Raw genomic sequence first — 21763 nt, forward strand, 5'->3', positions numbered from 1 at the left:
AAAAACTTGAGTAGTTTAAATGAAATTATGGGCAGAAAGACAAATTCAAGTCCATATTTTATCGAATCAGATGGCGTATTCATCACAAAACCATTTGATATTGCCAATTATTTGAATGATTACTTCATTGGCAAAGTGGGCAAACTTAGGCAGGAAATGCCAACAACGAACAGTGAGCCATCGTATTCTTGCATAAAAAAAAAAAATAATGAAAGAAAGAAAAGTTACTGCAAGTTTGAACAGAGCGGCACGTCTTCCTCGTCATTGTAACCAGAGGGCTGATATAAATACTATGCAGCCAGTCTCTCTTGGCTAAGAGTTGAGGAGAGACTGACTGCATCACTTCTTCTTTTTATAAGAAACATTAACATGTTGGTAAATCCCAAATAGTTTGCATAGTCAACTTACACACAGCTCTGACACACACACACTTACCCCACCAGACATGCCACCATATCTGGAGGTATTTTCACAGTCCCCAAATCCAGAACAAATTCAAGAAAGCGTACAGTATTACATAGAGCCATTGTTGCAAGGAACTCCATTCCATCTCATATTGCTCAAATGAATAGCAAATAAATAAATAAATACAATTATTGAAGTTGTTCTGTCCTTGACCTGTTCTTGTCTATTAATGTTATTTATTAAGTAATGTTTCATGTTTTGTGTACCCCAGGAAGAGTAGCTCTTTAAGGAATACCTAGGATAGGATAAAGTAATCCTTCTAACCCCCCCCCCCCCCTTAAAAGAGTTAGATGCACTATTGTAAGTGGTTGTTCCACTGGATATCATAAGGTGAATGCACCAATTTGTAAGTCGCTCTGGATAAGAGCGTCTGCTAAATGACTTAAATGTAAATGTAAATGTAGCTGCTGCTTTTGCAACAGCTAATGGGGATCCTAATAAAATACCAAATACCTGGCGCAGGATACATGGGATTGGGTCATGGCAATTTTGACATCCTGCCTACAAATTCTGCCTCAAAAGGCAGCAGCATTATATCTGATGTCTCGTTAAACAATCAATACGCACTAAATTCACCCGCACAGCTGATCTCAATTGCAACCATTATTGGTCACCCCATTACCGATCTCTAAAAGATGATGTCGGTGTCCTGCTTGCAACAAAAGTCTTTCATGGCTGCCCTCTAATTGGTATTTTCATCGCAACAACTTAGTCAATTTTGAACAGGCTAAGGGCGATTTATGTATTTGACAAGCATTCCGTGCAATAGAAATAAAGTATTTAATTGTTTACCACAGCAAATCTACTGTTAGTGTAATGTACTGACTAATTATTTTATTTGTTTCCTATTTATGTTAAACAAGTGTCTGGTACGGTCAGATTTAAAAAAATCAAGATCGGGGGTAAAATAACCCTGGACTGTCCATATTTGAAATGTATAACTACATCAAATCAATCAGGTGATTGAGTTACTTGTGCCAAAAGGGCGTGGGGACAGAATCAAACCCACGCTGAGACGTTAGGCCTATATGTGTGCACTGAAGGCAGCGGCCCTAACCACTAGACCACCCCAGGCCACAATTGAACAACATTGACAGTTCATTCGTAACCTTAGGATCCACTAGACCCCTCAAACTCTACTCTGGATCTCGAAGCCAGTTCCACTGCATTTTTCTATTGTTCCCCTCTAATCAGGGAATGATTTAGACCTGGGACTCCAGGTGTGTGCAAATATCAGGTAAAATAGACAACCAGCAGGCTCCGGACTTCGTAGGGTAAGAGTTGAATACCCCTGCACTAGACACTTGTATGTAGTAGCCTAGTGGAGACAAATATCTATCTTGTGTTATTAAGCTATATAAAATGACGGTTGTTGATGTGTATGGTTGCATTTCAGATAGATTTTTGTACATTTTAATGTTTGCAGTAATAGGATCAAGGCCTAGCATTTGAGCGAGTCAGAGAGAACATTATTTTAATAGCAAGCCCTGATCCCAATTACTCAACTGCCCCCTGCATGGACAGAAAGAGAACTGCTCATTTTTAGCCACTCACGAGGGTCAGTTGAATTTCCTGATGCATCAGGAAAATTCTCTGCGACAAAAAGTGATCAAGATAAGATCCAACAGCTGTACCATGCAGGGTGTGTACTTGTACATGAAGCTGCCTCACGCTACAGAAACAGGAGGTAGGTTCCTGCTCGTATTTGCGGTTTCAGCTCGCACTAGCCAAAGGCTACTTTAATTACTTACTTTACTGTTGGAAACATCAAATTAAACTCGCTCTCATCTGGTTTCATCAAGTTTATGCTGAATGTTTCCATGATAACTATGCCAAAGTGTCACGGCCGTCAAAGAGAGGAGACCAAGGCGCAGCGTGATGTGAATACATTCTTCTTTAATAAAACGAAGAACACTTAAACAAACTAACAAAACAACAAAACGAACATGAAGCTATAATAATAATAATAATAATAATAATAAATAAATAATAATAACCCACCCAAACCTAAATGGAAAATGGCAACCTAAATAGGATCCCCAATCAGAGACAACGATAACAGCTGCCTCTGATTGGGAACCAATTCAGGCCACCATAAACCTACATTACCTAGACATACAAAATCCCCATAGATAAACAAAAACCCTAGACAAGACAAAAACACACATACCGCCCCTCGTCACACCCTGACCTGACCAAAATAATACAGAAAATATAGAAAACTAAGGTCAGGGCGTGACAGTACCCACCTCCAAAGTGCGGACTCCGGCCGCAAAAACCTGAACCTATAGGGAAGGGTCTGGGTGGGCATTTCTCCGCGGTGGCGGCTCTGGTGAGGGACGTAGACCCCGCCTCCACCTCTGGTTGGCCCACTTAGGTGGCGCCTCTAGAGTGGGGACCCTCGCCGCCGACCCCGGACTGGGACTCTCTAGCGGCGGGCCCCGACTGGGGACCCTCGTAGCGGGCTCCGACTGGGAGCGTCTCTGGAAGCCCGCGCTGAAGGGCGCCCTCTGGAAGCTCCGGACTGAAGGCGCCCTCTGGAAGCTCCGGACTGAAGGGGCGCCCTCTGGAAGCTCCGGACTGAAGGGCGCCCTCTGGAAGCCTCCCGCGGACTGGAAGGGTGCCTCTGGAAGCTCGCGGCTGGAGGCCCCCGTCGAGGATTCGTGCCATGTCCCACCCTGGAGGCTTCGCCATGGATCATCACTGGAGGCTTCTTGCCATGACTCCTCACTGGAGGCCTTTGTGCCATGGATTACCACTGGAGGATTCTTGCCATGGATCATCACTGGAGGCTTCTTGCCATGGATCATCACTGGAGGCTTCGTGCCATGGATCACCACTGGAGCTTCGTGCCATGGATCACCACTGGAGGCTTCGTGCCATGGATCACCACTGGAGGCTTCTTGCCATGGATCATCACTGGAGGCTTCTTGCCATGGATCATCACTGAGGCTTCGTGCCATGGATCACCACTGGAGGCTCTCTCTGCATGGATCACCACTGGAGGCTTCGTGCCATGGATCACCACTGGAGGCTTCTTGCCATGGATCATCACTGTGAGGCTTCTTGCCATGGATCATCACTGGAGTGGAGAGACACACAGGAGGCCTGGCTCTGGGAGCAGGTACAGGACTCACCAGGCTGGGGAGACATGCAGGAGGGTTAGTTCTTAGCACAGGCACAGGACTCACCAGGCTGGGGAGACATGCAGGAGCCTTGTCCTTGGCCGAGGCACCGGATACACTGGGCCGTGGAGCGCCACTGGAGTTCTCGAGCACAGAGCCTGCACAACCCGTCCTGGCTGGATGGTGACTTTGGCCTGCACGTGCGGGGCGCAGGCACAGGATGCACTGGGCTGTGCAGACGCACTGGAGACACAGTGCCCAGAGCCGGCGCAGGATATCCTGGGCCGTAGAGACGTACGGAGGTCTGGAGAGCAGGGCTGGCACAATCCTTCCTGCTGGATGCTCACCCTAGCCCGGCAGATGCGGGGAGCTGGGATGTAGCGCACCGGGCTAAGAACGCGTACTGGAGACACCGTGCGCTCCACCGCTTAACACGGTGCCTGACCAGTACGACGCCCGACACGGTAAGCACGGGAGTTGGCTCAGGTCTCCAACCTGACTCAGCCACCACACTCCCCGTGTGCCGCTGCCCCCCCCCCCCCCCCATTTTTTGGGGGGGGGGGCTTTCTCCGGGCTTCCTTGCCAGCCCTGTTCCCTCATAACGCCGGGCTTCCCTTTTCCTGCTGCCTCCGCTCTCCTGGGTGCCCCCACCTGTTCCCATGGAGGCGATCCCTTGCCGTCCAGGATGTCCTCCCATGTCCAGTCCTCTCTTCCACGCTGCTTGGTCCTTTGTGGTGGGTAGTTCTGTCACGGCCGTCAAAGAGAGGAGACCAAGGTGCAGCGTGATGTGAATACATTCTTCTTTAATAAACGAAGAACACTTATTAAACAAACTAACAAAACAACAAAACGAACGTGCAGCTATAATAACAGAGTGCTGACATGCAACAACTACAGATAGACAACTACCCACAAAACCTAAATGGAAAATGGCAACCTAAATAGGATCCCCAATCAGAGACAACGATAAACAGCTGCCTCTGATTGGGAACCAATTCAGGCCACCATAAACCTACATTACCTAGATATACAAAATCCCCATAGATAACAAAAACCCTAGACAAGACAAAAACACACATACCCACCCTCGTCACACCCTGACCTGACCAAAATAATACAGAAAATATAGAAAACTAAGGTCAGGGCGTGACACAAAGCCCCTTCATACACTGAGGTGAGTGTGCGTTAAGGACAATCAGCAATTGATACATCAATTTTTAGACTTATAAATGAATTATATTTAACCATTGATTCTTGCAGAATATTACTTATAAATAAAAATGCCTCATGAGCTTAGTTCAACTGTCGTACCCCATCGGAACCCAAAATATGAGCTGTTTTACTACAATGTTTGTAAACAAAGTAAATGAAAGCAAACACTGTATTAGATAAAAAACATGGTTAAAACTAATTTTGATATCATGGATGGTCAGTCCTTGCATCCATAGCTCTGTCTTGGAATTTGAGAGTGGTTACATTTCTCCAGCCCCATCCCCCCTACTATATACCGAAACAGTGTTGTTGTTTCAACTTCTGATTGCTGCTTTACCTGTGATTAATGTTTGTTCACCTGTAGCCCTCATCAGTCAAACTCTCTATTGTGCTCCAACAGGCTGTTTTGGTATTTTATTAGGATCCCTATTAGCTGTTGCAAAAGCAGCAGCTACTCTTCCTGGGGTCCACACAAAACATGAAACATAATACAGAATGACATAATACATCATTAGACAAGAACAGCTCAAGGACAGAACTATATACATTTTTAAAAAGGCACACATAGCCTTCATATCAATGCATACACACAAACTATCTAGGTCAAATAGGGGAGAGGCGTTGTGTACCACGAGGTGTTGCTTTATCTGTTTTTTGAAACCAGGTTTGCTGTTTATTTGAGCAAAAGGAGATGGAAGGAAGTTCCATGCAATAAGGGCTCTATATAATACAGTACGTTTTCTTGAATTTGTTCTGGATTTGGGGACTGTGAAAATACCTCCAGATATGGTGGCATGTCTGGTGGGGTAAGTGTGTGTGTGTCAGAGCTGTGTGTAAGTTGACTATGCAAACAATTTGGAATTTTCAACACATTAATATTTCTTATAAAAATAAGTGATGCAGCCAGTCTCTCCTCAACTCTTAGCCAAGAGAGACCGGCATGCATAGTATTAATATTAGCCCTCTGATTACAATTACAATCTGGGCCAGCTGCAGCTTAACAAGGTCTTTCCTTGCTGCACTGGACCACACGACTGGACAAAAATCAGGATTAGACAAAACTAGAGTCTGCAGAACTTGCTTTTTGGAGTGTGGTGTCAAAAAAGCAGAGCATCTCTTTATTATGGCTAGACATCTCCCCATCTTTGCAACCACTGAATAGCAAACTGTTGTTTGTGTTTTGACCATGACAGTTTACAATCTGAGGTAACGCCAAGTAATTTAGTTTCCTCAACTTGTTCAACAGCCACACCATTCATTACCAGATTCAGCTGAGGTCTAGCACTTAAGGAATGATTTGTACCAAATACAATGCTCTTCGTTTTAGAGATGTTCAGGACCAGTTTATTACTGGCCACCCATTCCAAAACAGACTGCAACTCTTTGTTAAGGGTTTCAGTGACTTCATTAGCTGTGGTTGCTGATGCGTATATGGTTGAATCATCAGCATATATGGACACACATGCTTTGTTTAATGCCAGTGGCAGGTCATTGGTAAAAATAGAAAAAGAGTAGAGGGCCTAGAGAGCTGCCCTGCGGTACACCACACTTTACATGTTTGACATTAGAGACGCTTCCATTAAAGAAAACCCTTTAAGTTATATTAGATAGATAGCTCTGAATCCAAGATATGGCTGAAAAGCCATACACTTACGTTTTCCACAACAACAATAATATCAAAGGCTGCACTGAAATCAGTAGAGTCAGCTGGCTATAGAATCAGCTACCATCCTCCGTAGCTTTCCATCTAAGTTGTCAATGCCAGGAGGTTTGTCATTATTGATCGTTAACAACAAACAAAAAAATCCACCTTTTCCACACTAACTTCAAACTTGCACTGCTTTTGCACTGTATCAATCCATGGAGCCTTAACAGTTCTAACAGTCAGTTTCTTAACAGGTGCATGTTAATCAATAATTGGAAGAAGCAATTTCATAAATTCATCAAGTGCAGTGTCTGGATGCTCCTCATTAATCACATCAGACCAACAAATATTTTTTACATAATCCACATAAAAGTCACAGCAAAATATTTGGTATGATCTCTTATACACTATACACAATCATGTTGATATTAGTCATACTGATTTATCTGACTGGAATATTACAATAACATTATGGTTTCTAGAGTTCCACTCTGTTCCTCCTGATGTTGAGAAATTACTGAATACGCACACACCCCACACACACACACAAGCATACATGTCCACACATGTCCACACAAGCACCTACACACGCACAACACACACACACTCACCGCTGTGGACAGTCTGGAAGCCAGTGTCATCTCCAGGTTGCCCTTTAACCCCAGCAGCGCTGGGACCAGGATGAAGACCTCCGTCACCTCTGTAAACACCGTCCAGTGCTGCAAAGCAAGAACACAACACACAGTTACACAACAAAACAATACAACACGCTGTCAACTACACATCAGGTTCCTGAATGCTCTTAATATTTACATTCAAACAAAAATAACCTTCAATTCAATTATCATGATAAAACAGTTATCGTGATACAGTTATTACTGAGTTATTATGATACAGAATCGTATTACGTTCTCAACCCAACAGCATATCACATTGGGCATTTCTGAGGTCGAAAATGTCTTGTTGACATTGAGTTTCAACTTGATTCAGTCTGAAACCTGATCTCTGCCTTTTCTCAGTGACATGCTATCTGTTCAGATCGTGTTGGAATCATAATCATATTCACTCTGGAGAGGAGCAAGGTCATTTTGACCTTACACTGTAACCATTCACCACCCTCTTTCTGTCACTTCTCTCTCCCTCTCTTCTCTAAACATCCACCCACTCCTTATCTATCCCTCTCCTCTCTCTCTTCCCCTGCCCTTTCTTGCCGTTCTCCCTTTCTTCAACAACACTATAATAAAACACTGTAACAAGATTTATTTTATTGATATCACCTTTCATACAGTACTTGCAGCCCACATTGTTTTTACTGTAACCCTCCATCTGCCTGCTAGCTCTTGTGCGGAGGCAGAGAGCTAGCAGGCAGATTGGCAAAGAGGAAGAGAGTATTTAAATGCCTCTGTTACCTCTCCACAGTGAACGACTTTGCCCCAGACTAAGTCAGCCAGGAGCAAGGTCAGCTAAATCTAAAGGGTAATTTAGATATGCTGTAGGGCCTGGGATGGGAGACATCAGAGAAAATGAATAAATTACAAATGCTCACGCTCACGCAGCTGAGTTGCTGTAGAATCAAATGGAAATTCACAGTTGATGACTCTGTGGTCCTGGAGCTGATTACTGGCTGATTACTGGTCTCTATGAGTCCCTGAACTGATGACTGTGGTAAAGTGCCTCTCTGATGTTTCTCCATTAGCCCAGTGCAGTGGCAGGAGCAGCAAAGTGGAACAGAGGATAGACTGGGCTAGTGCATAAGGATGAGGATGATTTTGGGGTACACGGCTAAGGAATGACTGGGTTAGACTCACTACTAGGTTGGGGAAGTGGTACAAGCTGGGGATTGGAGCTGGAGTATAAGGCTGGCGACATTAATCCATCAACTGAGAAAGCGCTTGCCTTCAGAGTCAGTCCCACCTGCCCCCAGCACTTGCAGCTCATCTCTCAGCCCACAGCTAAATCAATACTGAGAAGGCTGTAGGGGAGAGGAATAACAGCTAGATAACGTTATCCTGCCTACAGATCCCTACAGTGAGAAATAGCAGTGTTTCATCAGCAGTCTGGGTGGAGGTGATAGCACTGTTAACCTCCTCTCTGTCTGTCAGCAGCCTGGGCTCTTTAAAACGGTTGACTCTACAGGGACCCCACCACCCCACCTTCTGGCCCTCTCCCACCCCAGCTCTGGTTAGCCAACCACCCTAACCCACTTCTCTCTCTCTTCTATTAAACTACCTCTTTCATCCCTCCCTTTTCCTTTCCCAACTTTCACCCTGTCCTCCTCTCTCTACTCTCCAGCTGTTATATATGTTGTTGTCTCCAATGGAACAGTGGAGACCAGCCATCAACACCTCACCCCCCAACGACCAGCCCCAGTTCTGCAAACTCTGTGGCCAGTCAGTCAGTATCATGGTGTATCAAGAGGAAAGGAACGCAGCCCCGTTTGCCCAGTGTTGCTCATGTGGAGTGTTTCCTCTGGAAATGTTATTAGCAGTGGGAGGAGGGGGTTCACCGGGCATGCCCCCCCACAATAATTATTTTGTAGAAGATCTGGTGACCTTTTAAAAGGATATTCTTCCCATTATTTTGGTTTGTGGGCCCCCTAAAGCTGCCGAGCATATGAACATGTTGTAAGCCATGGCAAAATGCAAAATGTTTTGAATGACAGGAAATTAGCTTTAAAACTGCAAAAAAAAATTGACTTTGCACAGGTTCAACACTGCTTGCGAGCTGGGGGTTGAGGGGGAGGGGGGAGCGTTGAGGTGGTTGGGTGATACTTGACTAGTACAGTGTTGAGACTTGACTAGGTGAGGGGTGAGGTCAGAAGAGAAGGAATTACAAAAGTTCCTAATATGTATTGCGAACCAGTGACGGGCTTGCTGTCTCTCTGGGTCTGACTAGCACGCTGTCTCGAGGACAGTGCACTGTTTCGTACACAGGCAGGTTTGGCTGTCACAGTGGCACAAAGAGCTAAATAACCTTTAGAACGGTGTTGCACCCAAACAGAGCTAAATAACATGTAGAACGGTGTTGTACCCAAACAGAGCTAAATAACATTTAGAACGGTGTTGCACCCAAACAGAGCTAAATAACAATGTAGAACGGTGTTGACCAAACAGAGCTAAATAACATGTAGAACGGTGTTGTACCCAAACAGAGCTAAATAACATGTAGAACGGTGTTGTAACCCAAACAGAGCTAAATAACATGTAGAACGGTGTTGTACCCAAACAGAGCTAAATAACATGTAGAACGGTGTTGTACCCAACCAGAGCAAATAACATGTAGAAGGTGTTGTACCAAACAAGAGCTAAATAACATTTAGAACGGTGTTGTACCAAACAGAGCTAAATAACATTTAGAACGGTGTTGTACCCAAACAGAGCTAAATAACCTTAGAACGGTGTTGTACCAAACAGAGCTAATAAATTAGAACGGTGTTGTACCCAAACAGAGCTAAATAACATTTAGAACGGTGTTGTACCCAAACAGAGCTAAAATAACATTTAGAACGGTGTTGTACCCAAACAGAGCTAAATAACATGTAGAAGGTGTTGTACCCAAACAGAGCTAAATAACATTTAGAACGTGGTTTGCACCCAAACAGAGCTAAATAACATTTAGAACGGTGTTGTACCCAAACAGAAGCTAAATAACATTAGAACGGTGTTGCACCCAAACAGAGCTAAAATAACCTTAGAAGGGTTGTACCCAAAACAGAGCTAAATAACATGTAGAATGGTGTTGTACCCAAACAGAGCTAAATAACCTTTAGAACGGTGTTGTACCCAAACAGAGCTAAATAACATGTAGAATGGTGTTGTACCCAAACAGAGCTAAATACATGTAGAATGGTGTTGTACCCAAACAGAGCTAATAACATGTGAATGGTGTTGTACCCAAACAGAGCTAAATAACATGTAGAACTGGTGTTGTACCAAAACAGAGCTAAATAACATGTAGAATGGTGTTGTACCCAAACGAGCTAAATAACATGTAGAATGGTGTTGTACCCAAACAGAGCTAAATAACATGTAGAACGGTGTTTGCACCAACAGAGCTAAAATACATTTAGAACGGTGTGTACCCAAACAGAGCTAAATAACATGTAGAAACGGTGTTGTGCCCAGACAGAAGCTAAAATACATGTAAACGGTGTTGCACCCAAACTAGAGCTAAATAACATTTAGAACGGTGTTGTGCCCAAACAGAGCTAAATAACATGTAGAACGGTGTTGCACCCAAACAGAGCTAAATAACATGTAGAACGGTGTTGTGCACAGACAGATTATCAAAAGTACTGCATGTTTGGTAGAAATACTATGATGTTAAAAAATGTATTATATTTAAAAACATTGCAGATTTTACCATGGCGCAGTTCGACAGCTAAATGAATGCAGCAGAAACACTGCTCATATGAAACTGCTGTGTATATATGTACACTTTGTACAGGCAGGATTCCAAACCCAGCAGCATAAAACACCAACACAGTTGATGACTGTGCAGTGGCACCAATGGTTGGAACACATATGACATTACAGGCAGTCACACTGATGGCACACAGCAGTGTTTCTCCTAGATTATTTTCCTAGGGGGGAGCCCCTGGGCCAATAATGCTGGTTGCTAACAACAAAAATATTCAATTTAAATTAATTGACACTGAATGCTTTCAGGCAGACAGCCACAAATCTTGGAGGGGAAGGGGGACCATGCCTAAGTAATGTTAAGGGAAAATTTTTGTCATAGCAACTCACATTATGTCAGTGACCTCCAATACTGAAGAGTACAAAGAATGTTCCTGAAAGTTCTAAAGCCTCCGATGGACACTAAGTGAAAGATTAGCCTAGGCTTCAAATCAAATCAAATTTTATTTGTCACATACACATGGTTAGCAGATGTTAATGCGAGTGTAGGGAAATGCTTGTGCTTCTAGCTCCGTCAGCGCAGTAATATCTAACAAGTAATCTAATAATTCACAACAACTACCTTATACACACAAATGTCAAGGGATGGAATTAGAAAATGTACATATAATTATATGGATGAGCGATGGCCGTGCGGCATATGCAAGATGCAATAGACGGTATGAAATACAGTATATACAAGTGAGATGAGTAATGTAGGATATGTAAACATTATTAAAGTGGCATTATTTAAAGTGACTAGTGACACCTTTATTAAATCCATTTATTAAAGTGACCAGTGATTTGGGTCGGTATGTTGGCAGCAGCCTCTCTATGTTAGCAATGGCTGTTTAACAGTCTGATGGCCTTGAGATAGAAGCTGTTTTTCAGTCTCTCGGCCCCAGCTTTGATGCACCTGTACTGACAGCGTGGTAAACAGGCAGTGGCTCGGGTGGTTGTTGTCGATGATCTTTTTGACCTTCCTGTGACATCGGGTGCTGTAGGTGTCCTGGACGGCAGGTAGTTTGCCCCCGGTGATGCGTTGTGCAGACCGCACAACCACACCCTCTGGAGAGCCTTGAGGTTGAGGGCGGTGCAGTTGCCGTACCAGATAGTGATACAGCTCGACAGGATGCTCTCGATTGTGCATCTGTAAAAGTTTGTGAGGGTTTTAGGTGACAAGCCACATTTCTTCAGCCTCCTAAGGTTGAAGAGGCGCTGTTGTGCCTTCTTCACCACACTGTCTGTGTGGGTGGACCATTTTAGTTTGTCCGTGATGTGTACGCCGAGGAACTTTCCACCTTCTCCACTACTGTCCCGTCGATGTGGATAGGGGGGTGCTCCCTCTGCTGTTTCCTGACGTACACAATCATCTCCTTTGTTTTGTTGATGTTGAGTGAGAGGTTGTTTTCCTGACACCACACGCCGAGTGCCCTCACCTCCTCCCTGTAGGCTGTCTCGTTGTTGTTGGTAATCAAGCCCACTACTGTTGTGTCGTCTGCAAACTTGATGATTGAGTTGGAGGCACACATGGCCATGCAGTCATGGGTGAACAGGGAGTACACACCCTTGTGGGGCCCAGTGTTGAGGATCAGCGAAGTGGAGATGTTGTTTCCTACCCTCACCACCTGGGGGCGGCCCGTCAGAAAGTCCTGGACCCAATTGCACAGGACGGGGTTGAGACCCAGAGCCTTAAGCTTAATGATGAGCTTGGAGGGTACTATGGTGTTGAATGCTGAGCTGTAGTCAATGAACAGCATTCTATATACTGTACTCTATACCATCTACTGCATCTTGCCTATGCCATTCGGCCATCACTCATTTATATATTTTTATGTACATATTCGTATTAATTCCTATAAGGTAGTTGTTGTGAAATTGTTAGGTTATATTACTTGTTAGATATTACTGCATGGTCGGAAATAGAAGCACAAGCATTTCGCTATACTTGCATTAACACCTGCTAACCATGTGTATGTGACAAATACATTTCATTTGAAGAGGACAAAGAAGGTGTTTAACTTGTCCGGAAGCAAGACATCGTTGACCGTGACATGGCTGGTTTTCTTTTTGTAGTCCGTAATTGACTCTGCCACATATGTCTCGTGTCTGAGCCGTTGTGTTGCGACTGCATTTTGTCCCTATACCGACATTTCGCTTGTTTGATTGCCTTGCGGAGGGAATAACTAAACTGTTTATATTCAGCCATATTCCCCGACCTCTTTCCATGGCTGAATGCGGTGGTTCGCGCTTTTAAGTTTTGCGCGAATTCCGCCTTGTATACACAGTTTCTGGTTGGGGTAAGTTTTAATAGTCACAGTGGGTATAACATCTCCAATGCAATTCCTAATAAACTCACTCATTGAGTTAGCGTATAAATCGATGTTACTGTCTGAGGCTTCCCGGAACATTTTCCATCCCACATGATCAAAACAATCTTGAAGCGTGGATTCCGATTGGTCAGACCAGCGCTGAATGGTTCTAGTCACGGGTACATCCTGTTTGAGTTTCTGCCTATAGGACGGTATGAGCAAGATGGAGTCGTGGTCGGATTTGCCGAAGGGAGGTGGGGGAGGTCCTTGTATGCATCGTGAAAGTTAGAGTAGCAGTGGTCCAGTGTTTTGCTCGAGCAGGTATTACAGTCAATGTGCTGGTCGAATTTAGGTAGCATTGTTCTCAAATTAGCTTTGTTAAAATCCCAAGCTACAATAAATGCAGCCTCAGGATATATGGTTTCCAGTTTACATAGAGTCCAGTGAAGTTCTTTCAGGGCCGTCGAGGTATCTGCTTGGGGGGCGGAGGGGGAAGAGAATTCTCAATCAAAGAGAATTCTCTCGGTAGATAATGCGGTCGGCATTTGATTGTAAGGAATTCTAGGTCAGGTGAACAAAAGGACTTCAGTTCCTGTATGTTGTTATTGTTACACCATGAGTCGTTAATCATGAGGCATACACCCCTGCCCTTCTTACCAGAGAGATGTTTGTTTCTGTTGGCGCGACGCATGAAGAAACCCGTTGGCTGTACCGACTCTGACAACATATCCCGAGTGAGCCATGTTTCCGTGAAACAGAGAATGTTACAATCTCTGAAAGGCAACTCGTGACCTAATTTCATCCACCTTGTTGTCTAGAGACTGGACATTGGCGACAAATATGCTCAGAAGCGGTGGGTGGTGTGCTCGCCTTCTAAGTCGAACCAAGAGGCCGCTCCGTCTGCCTCTCCTGCGGTGACAACGTTGTTTTGGGTCAGCCTCTGGGATTAGATCCAATGTCCAAGGAGGAGGTCCGAACAAAGGATCCCTTTCTGGAAATGATTTTCCTGGTCATAATGTTGGTAAGTTGACGTTGCTCTTATATCCAATAGTTTTTCCCGGCTGTATGTAATAACACTTATGATTTTCTGGGCTAACAATGTAAAAAATAATACATAAAAAAACAAATTACTGCATAGTTTCCTAAGGACTTGAAGAAAGGCGACCATCTCTGTCGGCGCCATCTTGTTGAGCATTTTTTCAGCCACTCAATAGCAGGCTAACCCACTAAAACATTCAAACTCAATCAGACACTAACAAGCTAGCCATACACTCTCAGATAAAGGGTACGGTTAGGGTAAAGTATTGTTCCATGGGGCACAAAAAGATCAAAATATACACAATGTACCTTCAGAGGTACACATATGATCTCACATGGTACTGTTCGGTACCTTTTATGGTACATGTGCAGATAACCTAGTAGAATGGTACAGTACATTTGTGTGACACTAAAGAGCTGTAATTAATATTGTAGCAAACTTAACCCAACACTGAGCAACCTTGTCACGTGGTACGGACCTCTTGGTGTAATGGTTAAGGTCTGGCTGGACCCAGGTTCGAGTCCCGGTCGGGGCTACCCCACAAATTCATTCCATTGGTATCAGAAGTTGGATGGCGGAGAGGCGTATACTGTACATGTGAGGGACTTGATATAGAGAAGAGGTACATTTTTGCCACTTAAAAGGAACAAATGGTACACTATTGTCTCTTTTAAGGTGCAAACTGCAAGGGTACAACTATGCGCCTGTAACTAATGGTAAAATGGTACCACTACACTCGGCACCACTACAGTGATAAGCATTTGTACAATTCTGTACCTTTTTTTTCTGAGTGTATGCCAGTCAACGATTGACAGGATGTAGCATTGTTAGTAGGCTATTCCACAGTGTAGCACTTAAAAGGGGGATTTGGATGGTTAGAAAATGCACATTAATCAACTTCTGAGCATTTTTTTGTATTACCTTTGGGAGGATTGTGGCAGATGAATCAGTATTAGTTGGGTAACATAGATAAATAAAGATGTTTTATTTACATAATATGCTTATGTGAGATACTTGTCATTAGAATGTATCTTTTTGGACTATAATGTTGGCAGTTGCACTTTTTTCTTAGCTGGGGCTCAGTCATTTGGGGCCCAGAGAGGGTAGAGGTCAGGCTTGTCTTTTACATGTTTCTGGTGCTATGCAGAATATCCGAAAGGGAAGAGGACAGGATGGAACATTGTTTTCATATGTGAATGTATCTGTTAAACCATGTGAAGGGATGGCGTGATTAAGGGGGAACCAATTACTTGTCTCTACAATGTCTGTGAGCAAGTCACTCCCCTCAGTGAGCTTGTCCAGGAGTGGGGTCAAGAGGGTGTTTACTTGAGATGGGAGTATCTAGAGTTGACAATTGATATATGCCATTGGATGAGTTGGTGTTTTTGTACTATGAAGTACCAGGAATGAGTTTAGAACCTCGTCTTAGAGACCAAACTGAACGATAATTTATAGCGAATGCTATCTGGCTATGGGATACTCCTCTCTCAAGTATAAGTCTTTCTTTATGAACTGTTCCTAATATCTGTGGTTCGTCATGTAAGTTGAGAGGGGTGTATCTTGGCTATAAAAGATCTTTGTATTCATCTGTAGGGACTCTCAGAATTCATTACAGACACTGAATTGATCTGAGAGTCAAAGGGCTATTGTAAAGCTCATATTATTAAAGATGAAGTTTAACTTCTTTGGGATAGGGGGCAGCATTTTCACTTTTGGATGAATTGGTGCCCAAATTGAACGGCCTCCTACTCTGTCCCAGATCATAATATATGCATATTATTATTACTATTTGATAGAAAACACTCTGAAGTTTCTAAAACTGTTTGAATTATATCTGTGAGTATAACAGAACTCATATGGCAGGCAAACTTCCAAACAGGAAGTGAAAAATCTGAAATGGGTCGATGTGAAAGTCATCGCCTATTCAAATCTCCGTCATTTATGGATCTGTATGCACTTCATACGCCTTCCACTAGATGTCAACAGTCAGTAGAACGTTGAATGAAGCCTATAGCATGATGTGGAGCCGGATGGGAGCTATTGGAGTGACTGGTCTGGCAGATTTCGTTCAATTGCGCAAGTGTTTGGACACGTGTACTACACATGCTAGCCAAAGTTGCTAATTCGACAGAAGTAATGGACATTATAAAACAAAACAACGATTTATTGTGGAACTAGGATTCCTGGCACTGCATTCTGATGAAGGTCATCAAGGGTAAGGGAATATTTAATGATGTCATTTCGTACTTCTGTTGACTCCAACATGGCGGAGAATGGCTGAGTGCCGTCTCAGATTATTGCATGGTGTGCTTTTTACTAAAGTTATTAAAAAGTGTTAAACAATTCAGAATATATGTTATATTCTTCAAAGTAGACACCCTTGATGACAGCTTTGCACATCCTTGACATTCTCTCAACCAGCTTCACCTGGAATACTTTTCCAACAGTCTTGAAGGAGTTAACCACATATGCTGAGCACTTGTTGGCTGCTTTTCCTTCACTGTGCAGTCCAACTCATTCCAAACCATCTCAATTGGGTTGAAGTCGGGTGATTGTGGAGGCCAGGTCATCTGATGCAGCACTCCATCACTCTCCTTCTTGGTCAAATATCCCTTACACAGCCTGGAGGTGTGTTGTGTCATTGTCCTGTTGAAAAACAAATGAAAGTCCCGCTAAGCGCAAACCAGATGGGACGGTGTATATCTGCAGAATGCTATGGTAGTCATGCTGGTTAAGTGTGCTTTAAAATCTAAATAAATCACAGACAGTGTCACCAGCAAAGCACCATTACACCTTCTTCACCTTCTTCTTCCATGCTTCACGGTGGGAACCACACATGCAGAGATCATCCGTTCACCTACTCTGCGTCTCACAAAGACAGGGCTGGTTGGAACCAAAAATCTCAAATTTGGACTCATCAGACCAAAGGACAGATTTCCACCGGTCTAATCTCCATTGCTCGTGTTTCTTGGGCGAAGCAAGTCTCTTCTTCTCATTGGTGTCCTTTAATAGTGGTTTCTTTGCAGCAATTTGACCATGAAGGCCTGATTCATGTAGTCTCCTTTGAACAGTTGATGTTGAGATGTGTCTTACTTGAACTCTGTGCATTTATTTGGGCTGCAATTTCTGAGGCTCTGCAGCAGAGGTAACTCTGGGTCTTCCTTTCCTGTGGTGGTCCTCATGAGAGCCAGTTTCATCAAAGTGCTTGATGTTTTTTTGCGACTGCACTTGAAGAAACGTTCAAAGTTCTTGCAATTTTCCGCATTGACTGACCTTCATGTCTTAAAGTAATAATGGACTTTTCCTGTCTCTTTACTTATTTGAGCTGTCCCATCTCCACAGAGGAACTCTGGAGCGCTGTCAGAGTAACCATTGGGTTCTTGGTCACCTCCCTGACTAAGGCCCTTCTCCCCTGATTGCTCAGTTTGGCCAGGAGGCCAGATCTAGGAAGAGTCTTTGTGGTTCCAAACTTCTTCCATTTAAGAATAATGGGGGCCACTATGTTCTTGGGGACCTTCAATGCTGCAGAAATGTTTTGCTACCCTTCCACAGATCTGTGCCCCGATACAATCCTGTCTCGGAGCTCTACGGACAATTCTTTCGACCTCATTGCTTGGTTTTTGCTCTGACATGCACTGTCAACTGTGGGACCTTATATAGACAGGTGTGTGCCTTTCCAAATCATATTGAATCAATTGAATTTACCACAGGTGGACTCCAATAAAGTTGTAGAAACATCTCAAGGATGATCAATGGAAAATGGAAGCACCTGAGCTCAATTTGCACCTGAGTCTCATAGCAAAGGGTATGAATAACTTATGTAAATAGGGTATCTGTTTTATATTTGTAATAAATTTGCAAACATTACTAAAAACTTGTTTTTGTTTTGTCATTATAGTATTGTGTGTAGATTGATGAGGATTTTTTATTTATTTAATCCACTTTAGAAAATTTTGCTGTAACGTAACAAAATGTGGAAAAAGTCAAGGGGTCTGAATACTTTCCAAATGCACTCTATGTGATAAGAGCCTAGCAGATTATATCTGTGGATCAATGAAATGACTGAGAGATGACATAGAGATTTTATTTTTATTCACTTCTGTGGATAATACGACCAGACTACAAAAAGAGAGACAGCTGGAAGCCAGTATGATTTTCCAGATTATTAGAATAAACCAGATCCACAGGGGACCAAGTCCACGCTCTGGTTTCACACTGGCTCCTGTAGAAACCTGGCAACTGGATGTGGTTGTCCCAAAATGTCCTCCTGTGGGGGGAGAGAGTTAGCTGGTTTCAGGCTTTTGTGTTGATTGTGAATTCCTGTTTACTGTTTCCTGTATTTTTAGATTGTTTGTCTGTTTTTGAGGCGCTGAGACTGAACCAATGTCTTGCCTCGCGGTTTTATTTTGGTCATCTGCATGTCATCCGACGCCACAGTGTGGGGATGACAGACAGACGGATAAGAGACAGACAAACAGATAGGAGAAATCATACAAAGCAACAAACAAGTTACCCCACATTTTTACACTATATAAACTGTGAATGTCAATCAACTGTGGCTGAGACATTATCTGGTGTGGAGTGCTCTCTCTCTCTACTGGAAGCATGTCCAGCATGTCCAACATCAAAACAACCATTGCACCTGTCTTGACCTTTGACATTCGTAGGAATGTCATAAATCACATCTAACGAAGAACAAATCTGTGAACTGACCTACAGTAAGTGTCAATTTCAGAGGGTGTGAAAGTCTCAATTTCAGAAGACCATTTCAGCAGGCGCACTGCTCCTGTGGTTTGAGATTGACAGACAATATTGGGACACTGCGTCCTCGGGTTTGGGATTGACAGACAGTATTGGGACACTGCGTCCTCAGGTTTGGGATTGACAGACAGTATTGGAACACACTGATCTCAGGTTGGGGATTGACAGACAGTATTGGGACACTGCGTCCTCAGGTTTGGGATTAACAGACAGTATTGGGACACTGTTCTGCAATGTCAGCTAGAGTCCCTTCCTTCTCAATACTGTCCTGTGTTGTCTTTCCTGTGTGACAATGTAGGAATGGGGCCAGAGACAGGGTGTGTGTGTGTAGTGAGGAGGAAACTAAGGGAAGTTAAATAGATGGGTCACATTTCACACAGAGATTGGGGCTCCTGTGTTGCACAGCGGTCTAAGGCACTGCATCTCAGTGCTAGAGGTGTCACTACAGACCCTGGTTTGATTCCAGGCTGTATCACAACCGGCCGTGATTGGGAGTCCCATAGGGCGGCGCACAAATTGGCCCAGCGTCGTCCAGGTTTTGCCGGGGTAGGCCGTCATAGTAAATAAGAATTTGTTCTTAACTGACTTGCCTAGTTAAATAAAGGTTAAATAAAAAAAATAAAAAAATAAAAAATGATCGAGAACGCTGTGGAGAACGCATACATGCATCACCCTGGGCAACCATTCCTTACTCCAGCAGCTGAGCTGAGGGGCAACACACACACATTGAGAGGAAGAGGTATTTTGCATGTACCATACATCTGAGTCAGGGAGATAGAGATAAAGAGAGGAAGAGAGCAGGGTAATTGCCTCCTGCGAGGGCAGAAGGGGATTAGCTGTTAGCTGAGTTAGCAGTGTGTCAGGGGAGGGGAATTACAATGTGATAGAACCTACTAGAAAGGCTTCTAGAATCAATCACTATATTGAAGACATTGTCATTATCTATTATTTATCTTCACACAGGAAATGATATCACCTTCTCTTTTCTTTATCGTCATAGCTGTTGTTATTAACTCTTTAATAGGGTGAAAATAATTCAGTATTTAGCAGGGAAGTTCAGAGAACTACAGATGAATCAGCATGCTATGATTGAATGCGAAAATGAGAGGTAGACTGACAGGAAAAGAGAGAACGTCCTGGTTAGAGGGCAGGATATGGGTAACCGCATAAGAGTGCAGGCTATTAACCACAGTGAGGCACTAATCTGTCCTTATAACAACAGTTATAACCCCAGAACCAGAGTGGTGAGCACTTTCTTTCTCTTCACCCTCTTGCTCTCTGTGTGTTCCTCCCTCTCTCCCTCTCTCTTTCTTCAGAGTTCCTGGGTTACACTATGTTGGCATCAAAATGGGCAGTCAGTGCCAGCACTTGGTCTCCAAGCAACCAGACACCTCCAGCTTTATCTGTAGCAGAGGCTGACCTTAAAGAAATATATGACCTGTCAGGCGCCCAGGACTGTATTTTTACACTGCCAGTACAGCAAAAAACACGGTAACACACACGTATTGGCAGAAACATTACACAGTAAACTCTCACACATACAATCATGCACTAGTGTGCATGCTTGCATGCACACCACATGCACACAGACCAACAAATATCCACATATTATAATAATAATATACTGTATATCCAAACCCAGTTTACACCAGGCAAGTCAACAGGAAAGTGTGAAGAATTCTATTAAATTGTTTCCCCTGTGGCTCTCAGAACCCAGCGGTGCTCTGGCTGTAGACTGTTGTTTGTCTCCTGGTTACAGTCAGCTACAGTGGCTGAAATAAACATTATATTTTACAGCTGCATGCTCATACTATACTCTGTTCGAGGTGTTATTATATTCTATTATATGCTATTCTATTCTTCTATTCTGCTCAGCTCCATTCTATCAGAAAATAGAACCATGAGGATCTACTTATGTGTTTGAGTCTGCCTCAGCAGTATTCACAGATACAGTTGAAGTCGGAAGTTTACATACACTTAGGTTGGAGTCATTAAAACTAGTTTTTCAACCATTCCACAAATTTCTTGTGAACAAACTTCAGTTTTGGCAAGTCGGTTAGGATATCTACTTTGTGCATGACACAAGTAATTTTTCCAATAATTGTTTACAGACAGATTATTTCACTTATAACTCACTGTATCACAATTCCAGTGGGACAGAGTTGACTGTGCCTTTAATCAGCTTGGAAAATTCCAGAAAATTATGTCGTAGCTTTAGAAGCTTCTGATAGGCTAACTGTCATAATTTGAGTCATGTGTACTTGTGGATGTATTTCAAGGCCTAACTTTCAAACTCAGTGCCTCTTTGCTTGACATCATGGGAAAATCAAAAGAAATCAGCCAAGACCTCAGGAAAAAAATTGTAGACCTCCACAAGTCTGGTTCATCCTTGGGAGCAATTTCCAAACGCCTGAGGGAACCACAAACAATAGTACGCAATTATAAACACCATGGGACCACACAGCTGTCATACTGCTCAGGAAGGAGATGCCTTCTGTCTCCTAGAGATGAACGTACTTTGGTGTGAAAAGTGCAAATCAATCCCAGAACAAGATGCTTCTGAAGATGCTGGAGGAAACAGGTACAAAAGTATCTATATCCACAGTAAAACAAGTCCTATATCGACATAACCTGAAAGGCCGCTCAGCAAGGAAGAAGCCACTGCTCCAAAACCGCCACAAAAAAGCCAGACGGTTTGCAACTGCACATGGGGACAAAGATCGTACTTTTTGGAGAAATGTCCTCTGGTCTTATGAAACAAAAATAGAACTGTATGGCCATAATGACCATCATTATGTTTGGAGGAA

The 21763-nt window shown here is 43.4% G+C and overlaps 1 protein-coding gene across 3 annotated transcripts in view; it reads right to left on the reverse strand.

Annotated features, from left to right (window-relative positions):
* The window catches only part of LOC111970031 (solute carrier family 41 member 1), a 56711-nt gene that overhangs the window by 29361 nt on the left and 5587 nt on the right, over positions 1 to 21763 (reverse strand). For all 3 annotated transcript variants that reach the window (XM_023996514.2, XM_023996513.2, XM_023996515.2), the window contains one exon: positions 7059 to 7166. In XM_023996514.2, the coding sequence (XP_023852282.1) occupies positions 7059 to 7166 (108 nt within the window). The remainder of the gene's footprint in view (positions 1 to 7058; positions 7167 to 21763) is intronic.

This window comes from Salvelinus sp. IW2-2015, linkage group LG11 (genome assembly GCF_002910315.2).
Source record: "Salvelinus sp. IW2-2015 linkage group LG11, ASM291031v2, whole genome shotgun sequence".
Classification (NCBI taxonomy): Eukaryota; Metazoa; Chordata; class Actinopteri; order Salmoniformes; family Salmonidae; genus Salvelinus; species Salvelinus sp. IW2-2015.